At 49.2% G+C, this 10,926-nt stretch overlaps 1 protein-coding gene across 1 annotated transcript in view; it reads left to right on the forward strand.

Moving 5' to 3' along the window:
- Nucleotides 1-10,417, forward strand: part of CSMD2 (CUB and Sushi multiple domains 2) — a 307,900-nt gene extending 297,483 nt beyond the window's left edge. Inside the window, 8 exon segments of the mRNA XM_075173206.1 lie at nt 1,608-1,787; nt 2,376-2,441; nt 2,994-3,155; nt 3,738-3,850; nt 4,588-4,675; nt 5,842-5,980; nt 6,553-6,729; nt 7,293-10,417. Of these exon segments, the coding sequence (XP_075029307.1) occupies nt 1,608-1,787; nt 2,376-2,441; nt 2,994-3,155; nt 3,738-3,850; nt 4,588-4,675; nt 5,842-5,980; nt 6,553-6,712 (908 nt within the window). The 3' untranslated portion in view covers nt 6,713-6,729; nt 7,293-10,417.
- The last annotated feature ends 509 nt before the right edge of the window (nt 10,418-10,926 follow it).

The raw sequence follows: 10,926 nt of genomic DNA on the forward strand, positions 1-10,926 counted from the left end.
TTTTGTGCTTCTGAAACAGCATTTGGTGGCTGAGATGTGAGCTCGCACTCCAGGGACCAAGGTTAACATTTAGCCAGAAGGGCTCGCTGGCAGAGCAGTGTTTCTCCTCATCTTTAATAACGTGTTGCTCTTTCTTTAAAGCTGTCCATCATCTTTTCCCTGCTACACCAGAAGGAGTTTAATTTAATGTATTTAAGTGGCAATATCCATCATGGCCTCTGTATCATAAGTATTAAAAAGCTTTTTCCTCTCCCTTGTGAGAGGTGGTTTATTGGTGAGATATTTTTCTTCTAACGAACCCTGTAGGTGCTCATTCTGCAAGTAGCCCAACCAGGGCACCCGCCTTTAAAAACTCTTACACGTAGCATCGAGGGAAAAGGGGGCAGTTGCTCTGGAAGGAGCCGCCCTTCCCCGCCTCTCGCCTGGGCGGTGGGAGCGCGTCCCCAAATTCACAGGCTTCTCTCTGCTGAACTGGAAGTCTGCAGGGTTGCAGCTGCAGCTCTGGCTGTACGTGGGATTTTGCTCCTGGTGCTAGGTGTGTTGAAATAGAAGATGGTTTTGGCTTACCCGTGCCAGCAAGGACTACTGAGTTGTTGCCTTCAGATTTTGTGTAAAGCCTTCTCCATCCGCAGCGTGGAGTTGGATCAGTTACTGCTAACGAGTGCTGAAGTGCTGCCTCTCAGCTGGGGCTCCCAGACCATGCGAGTTTGGGTTAGTCTTTCAGCTTTCTGGGTTTTATATTTCATCTTCTGTAAAACAAGGGTGAAGATAATACCTCGTCAAGGCTGCCGAGGATTTGGTTTCGTTCATAAGCAGTTTGAGAGTTACAGAAAGGGCAAATTTACAGTGTGGGTTGAGAGGGAGCTTCCCAGCTCTCCGATTTATTCGTTTTGTGTTGTAACTTCTCAAGGAAAGGGGTGACACGTTTACAACAGGACCCGATAGAGCTGTGCGGGCACACGCTTGCTCTGGTGGCAGAGAGCTGGACAAGCTCAGCGTTGAATTCTGTGGCCAAATCCTGAAAGTTGTTGAGCAGTTATAGAAGTTTATGACTATTGCACACTTCTGAGGACTTACTGTGTGATCCTATGGACGGGTGGGTGCAAATTATTAGTAGGGCAGTGGTCCTATGAAGAGAGATTATACAAAAGCAGATCTGTAACGCACTCATTGGAATCACTGGCTTAACTTACCGGGTCTTGATGTCCTGTAAAGGCAGTTTTCAGTCTGCAGATATACCTGGGACGCAGTTCTGGGGTAAGAGTTCAAAGGAGGGAGGACGGTGTCCTTAGCATCGTTTGGTTTTGACTTTTTTCCCTTAAAGGGTGGGGCAGAGCTTGATTCTCTGTTGATGGAGGCTGGAACTGAGTGAAGGATCCCCTGAGAGCTTTAGCCAGAAAGAGCAATCTAGCCAGCGAAGCACGGGAAGCGGTCTCATTAATTCATCTGGCTGGGAAAAATCCAGGCACGGCATTGTCTCCCTCAGTGAGCTGAAAAAAGCTTTTCTAAGAGATTTCTGTCCTTGCTGACGTCATGGTGTCACTCTTCTGCCTTTCTGTGTACGACTGGATGGCGTCTTTCATCTCTGTTTTCCTTGTGCTTTTCAGCTCACCACTGTAAGCAGCCGGAGACCCCCTCCCACGCCAACGTCGGTGCTCTGGATTTGCCATCTCTGGGCTACACCTTGATCTATTCCTGTCAGAGCGGGTACTATCTCACCGGAGGATCTGAGCACCGAACCTGCAAAGCAGATGGCAGCTGGACAGGAAAACCGCCTATCTGCCTCGGTAAAAGCTCTGAGCAGCATGACCCTGGTTTCATGTTTGCCTGCGCCTCTGCAGAGGGGAGCATTGCAGCCCAGGAGGAAAGAGCCGTTCTCCTAGACCGACGCGAGTGTTTGCATGGCTGGGCTGGCTGCGGAGACCACCGCAGCCACCGGGTCCTGTGCAGCTCCCGGGGCGGAGGCAGCTAGGGGGTTTTCTGCCTGATGGTTTGGATCTAGAAGCATCCGCACAAGACAAAGATTGTTCTGTACCTCACACACCTTTTACCTACCTCAAAGTCTTAGATCAGGAAAGCGCAGTGGTCTATTCTTGAAACAGAGCTGCGTGGCTCTCGTGCAGCATGGTAGCTCTCTCTGGACACTTGGGTTTGGAGGAGGTGGCGGGGGAGGACACTGAATGAAAGCTTTGTGCTGTTCCATTGGGCTGGGCAGGAACCGTCCAAAGCCCTTGTAGGCAGGGACGTGCAGCCACCTTCGCGCGCACGAGCAGTGCCGGCCGAAGGCTGTCGCTGTTAGCACCAGCGCAGCAGAAGCGTCTCGACAGCGTCAGGCGCCGCAGTATTCACCGGCGGTGGTTTGCCCTCTCTTTCAGCTGATGTCCGCCCCAGCGGAAGGCCGGTGGGCACAGCGCGGGACCCACCGCTCGCCAAGGTGTCAGGTACCGTAGCGGGGCTCGCTCTTCCGTGGGACACATTAGTGCTAGACCTGGACCTTACCAGGTCCATCCGCTCCTGTCCCTTCCCCAGGACAGCCAGAAACCCGGCTGTTCCTTGCAGGTCGTGAAAGTGCTGGGCTGGTGGAAGGACTCGCGTGCCCCATCCTGTTCATGCTTCACTGGAGAATGGACGGGAGCCTTAAGGGAGTCGGGCGCCAACATCCACTGCCCTCCCCAGGGCACCCTGGAGACTGGAGCCCTCTAGGATGTCTGACATTAGACCTTTTTGTTTAAAAAATGAGTTTTGTTAGCTTTTCCTAAGAAATTATTTGTTTTTAAAACTTGAGGCGTATTTTGTCAAAACAACAAAATTGAAGTCATCAGCTTGCTTTGTACTGAGTGATGATAACACAGAGTGGGTGGGATTTGAGATATTTAAATACGTATTTGTGAATTCAAAGAAAGAAAGAAATTTGCTCTATTTTGATTTCTGAAAAATGGAAATAAATAGCAATGCTCTTGTTTTTCTGTACCCCCAATTGCTGTGGTTTCTAGTGCCTGCTGATGTCTTTGCAAGGAATTCCCTTTGGAAAGGCTCCTATGAATACATGGGGAAAAAGCAGCCTGCGATGCTGTCTGTCACTAGCTTTGACCCTGCCACCAGTAAAGTCAATGCCACTCTGATAGACCACAGCGGCGTGGAGCTCCAGGTGTCTGGTAAGGGAGCTGACGTGGCCGTTTGTAGGGATTTACACTTGTCATAAGTGGTCTCAGAGCCAGGGGCAGCGTGTTCTGCTGTATCAGTGATGATGACGTTCTGATAGAGCTTTACAGAACCATCCAGGTTTGAAGTCTCCAATCTCCGACTGGACCAAGACAGACAAAATCATGTGCCTGAGTTTGCTTTGACCCTACTGAAAGGCAGCCGAACCCAGTCCATCGTCCATTCCCTGTGGGCTGGAGTGTGGACTTGTAGTCCAAGACAAACAAGATCAAAGGTTGTGAGTGCTCCTTGTCCCTGCCCTCCCTGGAGCACCAGGTTGTTACTGATCCAGCAATATAACCTAAACATTAACAACTTGAGTCTCTTCCCATGTCCAAAATGTCTTTAATATCCTGGGGGGTGGCTGTGGGATGGTGTGTTTGCGGTGTGTTTCTTGGTGCGTCCCCCTGCCCGGGCTGATAGGAGTTGTTGTCCCCTCCAAGATGATGAGGTGTTTTCTTTACTCTCGGGTAGAAAGTTACTTACTTCAAACTCAAAGAGAGTCATCAGGTGATGAAAAGCCACTTACTTTTCAGGTGTTTACAAGAAAGAAGATGTGCACCTGCTTCTCCAGGTTTACCAGATAACAGGGCCGGTGGAGATCTTTGTCAACAAGTTCAAAAATGATAAATGGGCTCTAGACGGACATGTAAGTGCATGGGCACCTCATACACAAAGTCCACCCACACAACTCCTCCCGTTGCTGTCACAACTCCAGCTTTTTTCTCGCTGAAGCTGAGGGAATAACTCCCTTAGCTGGTGGCACGATGAGGCAGCTATCCTCCAGTCACTGCTGGCTTGAAGGGGACGTAGGGCATTCTTCCAGCACGCGAGATAACATTACATGACAGTCGGCTCTTCCGTGCTCCCTTGCAGCTGTATGGTTTTTTTTATTGCCCTATAGTTTTAAATCTGTAAGTCTTCCAGATAACACCAAAGGAGAAACCAACATGATTAATTTCTTTTTAGCATTTTATATCTGTTAAACATCAAGCTAATCTTCCCCTATGGAGTCAACTTCTCACACCAATTTCTGTGTCTGGTAACTTCCCATGCCCTTACGAGATCCACTGGAGCTTAGAAGAAAAATGTATCTGATTGACCCACGGCCAGTTGTAGCCCAGAGCCTTCGCTATCCCTGTTGAATCAGCAACGGGTTCTGTAGTTTATCACAAACAAGATTTTTTTTTTCCCCTTCCTTTGAGATGTGAGAGTCTTAACAAGTTGTTGGGCAGTCAGACTTCCTAAAAAATGCCACGATTTTCTGGGGAATTGAGTCAAATTAATGCTCTGCGTGAACTTGAAAGAGGCTGTGACAAGATGGGTGCTAAAATCCCAGGGAAGCGTTGAACAAATCCGTTGATCTCTGCTCTCCTGTCGTTGCAGGTCTCATCAGAGTTGTCAAGTGGCACGTTTGTGTACCAGGGCTTTGTGCGTGGCAAAGGCTTCGGGCAGTTTGGCCTTCAGAGACTTGGTAAAGTTCCTCTGATTACTTCTTTTTCCCTTGATGCTAAAAGCTAGATTTTGGTGGTAGTGGAAGTTTTCAAACAGGAAACATTTCTCCTGTCCCTGTCTTTAATTTTCAACCCTGCCGGACCAGATCTTTATAGATGTTTTTGAATCATCAGGTTTAACCTTACCTTTTCCAGCTCCTCTCCACACATCATTTATAAGAGAGCTCACAAACCCCAAACTAGCCACTGGGGTAGAGAAGTCGGGTACCCTCAAATCGCTGTACCCCAGGGGGGTGGGAGATGGTGGCATCTGAAACAGCTTCTGTTCCTTCACGTTTGAGGCAGAGCGGTGCCACGCTGCGCGGGGAGGAGGGGGTCCCCATTGCCTGGCAGCACTTCCACCCTGCACGTTGCTCCTTTCTCATCTCCAGTTCTTCCCTGTACGATGGATGCGGCTGCTCTGTCCTGGCTTGTGTTTAAACGCTAAATACATTGAACACTGGATATTCTGGCAAGGGGGGCTAAACCCATCCTCAGCGTAAGATTTGTGGGAGATGAACAACACCAGGACGAATTTTTAATTAGAGAACAAATTGAAGCATTTAAATAAACCTGTTCAAAGACGGAAAGAGTTTGGAGCCACAAATAGCACCTGGACACTTTTTTTCCATGTGGCCAGATGTCTGACCTAAAAGCCCAAGTCCCATTGCTACCACAAAAAGTGTCTTCATCTCACTTTCAGAAATCACATAGGCACTTGAGAGCTTAGACGACCCAAGGTCTAAGCTCCTAAATATCTCTTAAAATGTGACTTGAGCGCTTCAGTGTCTTAGGATTTTTGGAATCTGACCCTGGAGTCTTGTCACCTTTATGGAGAATAAGATGCTCATTATTGCAGCCTTTGAAAGTCTCCCTTAAAGCCTAACTTTAAGCATCCAAGTTTGAGTATTTTGGTAAGATAAATCTATTTACATCTCTCTTCAATTGCACTTCTAAATAAATGACGATGTCTAAGCTAGGCTAGATCTCCAAACCGTTCTTCATGCAGCTCAGAAGGTTTTGATTACCTTTTACAGCAACACCTCTAACCGTCTTCTTCTGTTGTTGACGATGTAACCTGTAGCTCAAGCAAACCCCATTTCCCACAGTGGTGTTTTGAAATGTGTTTACTTCTGCTGTGTTTCAGACATCAGCATGATGGAAAATGATCCAGAATCAATAGGACACCATTTTGCATCAAACAGCAGTTCTGTGGCAGCTGCCATTCTTGTGCCTTTCATAGCCCTGATTATTGCAGGGTTTGTGCTTTATCTCTACAAACACAGGTGGGTTTCGGGAGTGATGCCAGTAGGTGAAACGAAATCAGGGGACTGACAGAAATATTTGTGAGCTTGACTTAAAAGCACTCCCCCTAGTTCTGGTTTCTCGTTTAATTCGGAAGGTGAGAAAATAATGGAGCAAGCATGTGTGGAGGGGCCAAGGGTGTTAGGAGAAGAGAGGGCTTTTATGACCATTAATAAGATTTGTGGCAACATTAAGTAGGATAAGGCAAAGTAAATTTCAGACTTCAGCGTTCAAGCTGGCTTTGCATATGTTGTAGATTAGTTATTTCTCCTGATCAGTGCATTGCTGTGGAAATGTTGCTGCACTGCAAGCATGGTGCAGACTGGCCGCTCTGCAGAGGGAGCGTGCTTCGGGCTGTAGCAAAGCCCAGGGAGCTGCCTGTGCTACAAATCTATAGTAGGATTTTCTATAGATCCCTTCTGCCTTATCCCCAGGTGTCTACCCTCTGCAAAAGCAGCTTTTTCCTTTCTACTGACTTCTTGTCAGGGCTGTTCAGCTGGCTACAGCAGGAGTAGCCGTGACCTGTCTGGATTTTCTCTCTGACATCCTGCAGGAGAAGACCAAAAGTCCCATTCAATGGCTACGCAGGCCATGAAAACACCAATGTCCGAGCAACATTTGAAAATCCTATGTATGACCGAAACCTGCAGCCCACGGACATCATGGCCAACGAGACGGAGTTCACAGTCAGCACTGTGTGCACAGCTGTATAGCACCCGTCCCCTCGGCGGTGAGTGGGCGGAAGGGGAGCACGAGAGTGGGGCAGTGCCACCGCTGTCCTCGTGTTTGTCACTTGTAAAATGCTGGGTCGAAGCAGTGGTTCAAAGGAGCACCCAGAGCGATTCAGATGGCCCAGGAGATCATCTCTGCCCTGGGGAAGACCCAAACCAGCATCCCCATCTCTGGGTGTCAGGTGCTCACTGCCAGTTGGGGCAGGACCTCTTGGGGACCAGCGGCAAAGCAAAGCCAAACAACCCTGTGGTGAGAACAGTCATCAGGTGAAGGAAAAAATGAGTCTCTAGGAGAGATCATTCACTGTGTGACTCCAGAAGGGCGCTTTGCATCATTTGTGATCAGAGGAGGGTAAAGGAAGGGGTTTAAAAGTTTTACTGCACAGGCACAGAGAAATAACTTAAGGTCGCAAACAAAAGCACCCTGTGGACTTTAAGAGCGCTTCTAGACTGGAACGTTCTTAGTTTGAGATAATGAAGCCATTGCAGGCTTTCCTAGCATTTCTGTGTGTAATAACAAACCGTTACCTTCTCTCTGTCCCTTCCTTTCCCATTGTCCCAGATTCCTCCGGGGTCGGTGTCTAGTGGATGATTGTGCTTCACCTCACTAGTCTTCATCCATTCCCTCCCATCTCCCTCCTCCCAACCTTGTTGAGGCTGTGGAGAAGCTGCTACACCTCGTTGGACTTTGTGTTCACTCCTGTGAGACTGCTGGGTTGTCCTCTGTCGTCCCCACCCGCCCTCTCCGTCCTGCCGTGGATGATGAAGCCAACCAAAGGTCTGCTCCGGCACAGCTCCTCTCTCCCACCCTGCTGGTGGGTCTCAGCCCAACGTCGAGGCCTGGGGAAGTGGAGGACCTGGGAGGCGAGGTGATGAGCAGGCTTTTACAACCTGCTCTTGGTTACGTGTTCCTGGAGGGAGCAGTGGGGCATGTGGGGTCCCACCAACTGTCCCCCACTTTTGGGAAGAGCTTGGACAACAAAGAGGCAAAAGCAGGTTTCACTGCACAAGGCGCTGACTGGGCTTAATGGAAAATACCAGTATGCGACAGGATGAGTACTGGCTTTGTTTTTATTTGGTTTTGTGAGTTATTTCTTTGTTGTTTTTTCTAACCCAGGGCTTTTGCAGAGGAAGTTTTCAAATGGGACCTTTTCAATGAGAAAAGCAAAACTTTGCAATCTTTTCTCCTCTTCCCCATGTTTAATTTTCCTTTGGGCATTCTTGCTGGGTTTCTTCTGCCCCGTGTTCCTTTCAGGCAGCTCTCAGGCTGGTAAGGAAACGTGCCCCCATCTCTGGCCCTCTCCCAGCAGCTGCCGATTTTAGCTGTGTCCAAACACCCTGGTCAGGAAATTGCTGACAGACGCGAAGGGACAAAAACTTACTTAAAAAGAACTCTAACAAATACTGATTTCCCCCCAATAGCATTCAAAAGCCTTTGCCCTTTCCGTATTGATCCTCCAAATGGCAATGCAATAAGAGTTTTAATTTCTATCCAAAGCTGTTCCCTTTATTTCCCAGGGGCAGAAAGGTTGCCCCGGCTTTCAGGAGAGCAGATAAGGCAGCTTGACATTTTTCCTCCCTTATAAGAGAATGATGCTTTTCTGATGACGCTGTCCTCCTCTAATAAAGAGGAGAGCTGTTCTTGTTGATTCGGGGTTTTAGTCTGTTTGGTTTGAGTCACCGTTTCTTAGGCCAGGCTGGAGTCAGGGAGCGCAACAGTGCCGTTTCACCAGCTGTAAGTCAAGTGAAGTACAGCTGATGCAGAGCGGTATGTGTCAGTGAAGCAGCTGCTTCTTACAGATGACTTGAAGGCAAAACAACATTAAAACAAATGGGGTGGTGTTTACATCCACGCTTGCATTTAGACGCTGGCTTTCCCCTACCTAATGTCAGCTGAGGTTTTGTCTATTGAAAACCACAGGGTAGTTTTTTTGTTTTGTTTATTCTTTTACTCTGTGTGTGTGCGTGTGTGTATATATAAAAATATATATTTTTTTTTTTACTTCTGTCTCTTATTCAGCGCTCTTAGAGTAAGCAGCATCCTACAGCCCAATTGCTGAACAGCCAGCCTGCCAAAAAATGCCATCTCTGCTCCCCAAAGCATGCAAAGGTGCTCTGATTTATTCCTGAGAGGTGGGTGCAAGCGCATGCGTGAGCCAGAGCCCTGATCCAAACAGACAGAAGTCGGCGAGATGCTGCGCGTGGAGGTGGGCACACGGGTAGCTCAGGGCCAGTGCTGGACCGTTGGAGGGTGTCCTGCAGCCAGCGGCGCTCCCAGCTCGTGCAGATACACAGACAGGCGGAGGTGGTTTCACTTTCCCGCTGGCTGTGGAATTAAATGCCCTGGGGTAGCCGGGCTGGCAGCGGTGCCTGCCCCTCTCTGGCACCTCCAGCTTGCGGGACACGGACCCCAGAGCAAGCTGAAGGGGAAGTGAGAAGAGGGGGCCGAGGCACGTCTCCCCTCCAGTTCTTCAGCTGAGCGGCTGTGGTGAAGGCGCGGAGCTGCCTCCCCTTTCTGCCGGTGTCACGAGAGCGGGATGTTCCCCTGGTTCCTTCGCTTGCATCTGCAAGTAGGCAGCTGGTTCCTACCTTCAGGTCTGCTCTCCTGGCCCGTATTAGATCCCAAGGGTCCCTCCCAACCTAAATTATTCTGTGATTCTTGCCCTTGGCCAAACCCCCAGCCCGTTCTCCCGGCCTTTGTCCAGCCCCGTAGCACAGCCAAGGGACCACGCTCCCTTGCGTCGCAGAGCCCGGAGGCAGCGCCGTTTTGCAGTCCCTGGTGCTCCAGTGCCAACGATTGCAGTATCCTGGCTCCTCTTTCAGTACCCAAAACTCGAACACCTCCCAGTATCCCGCAACAGCAGAGCTTGAGTCTTTTCCAGCCTCCTGTCACTGAGCTCAAGAAGAAACCTCCCCCGGCTGCAAACGGTGCCGAGCCCCGGGCGCGGGCTGGGCTGGGCGGGCAGGGACGTACACACACGCACACAGCAACAGCAGAGCCCACGTCTGCTTTTCAGACCTTTCTGAATCCGCTTAATCAAGGGAATAGCCAGGAGAAGCTTGCGTCAAGGTGTGCAAAATGAACCCGAGGTATTTTAGCACCAAGGCAGGGAGAAGGGGGGCTCAACTTAAACAAGACTTGCTGCTTTCAGCCCGTTAAGGACCATTTTCTGCTGTTGCCCAAGCAACAAAGGAAGTGGAGGGGGTGTTGTCCCATTTTTTTGCAAGGTGGCTGGGACCTGATACATGACATTCTCCATTTTTGTGCCCAGAGGACTTGCATTATGTTTAAAAAAAAAAAAAATTAAAAAAAAAAAAAAGAAAAAAAAAGGAAGAAAAAAGAAAAAATGAAAAAAAATCCCTCTTTTGTACAGAGATATATTTTTATGAATCAAAAGTTTGTACAGTTAAAACACAATGTAAATGTTTTTTCATTATTGTAGTAAACAGTAGTGGAAGATCAGCTTTTTTTGTAAATGTAATAAAATGTATAAATATGGTTTACATAAAAGTGTAAATATGTAATCTATACATACACTTGGCTTGTCTGCAGTATATACAATTTAATTTATCTGTCTCTGTATATGAGGCTTTTCATTGTGTCCAGGCATACTTTACTGAATTTGAAAGCTATTTTAAATTTTTGAATTAAAATAAAATATAAATTTTTGCATTGCTTTTCTTACATTTTTCTGGTGCCTTTTTCATGAGCTGCCAAAGGTTTCTTCTAGGACCCTCTGGATGCCGACCTGCACGCGCGCACGTGTGTGCACGAGGACGGCGGGGCCAAGCCTGCGCCCCCGGGCTGGAGGCTCCTGACCTCGCGTTTGGGCTCGTGCCCCAGCTGCTCGGAAGCACGTCCCGGCCCTGGCGAAGGCACGGCAGCAGTAAATGGTGGAGGACCCAGGCAAGACCAAACCCCTTTCCCCGTCGCCAGGCTTCTCCCTCCTGCCCCAGGGAGCCCGCGCCACGCGGTGCCCTGGGAAGACGGCTCCGATCTGGATGCGGTCTGCGCGCCGTGGCCGGCAGCAGGCTCATCCGCAGGGAGCTGAACCAAGCCGCCATCTGTCTGCCGTCCCTTTCGGTGCCCTCATCTCTTCTCACTTGCTCCGTGCTAATGGGATGTGATGTTATTCCAGCTGTGGTCTCACTGCTCCAGCAAGGAATGGACGCTTGGTCTGCCGGGGAGCTCACGG

The sequence above is a fragment of the Calonectris borealis genome, chromosome 25 (assembly GCF_964195595.1).
Source record: "Calonectris borealis chromosome 25, bCalBor7.hap1.2, whole genome shotgun sequence".
Classification (NCBI taxonomy): domain Eukaryota; kingdom Metazoa; phylum Chordata; class Aves; order Procellariiformes; family Procellariidae; genus Calonectris; species Calonectris borealis.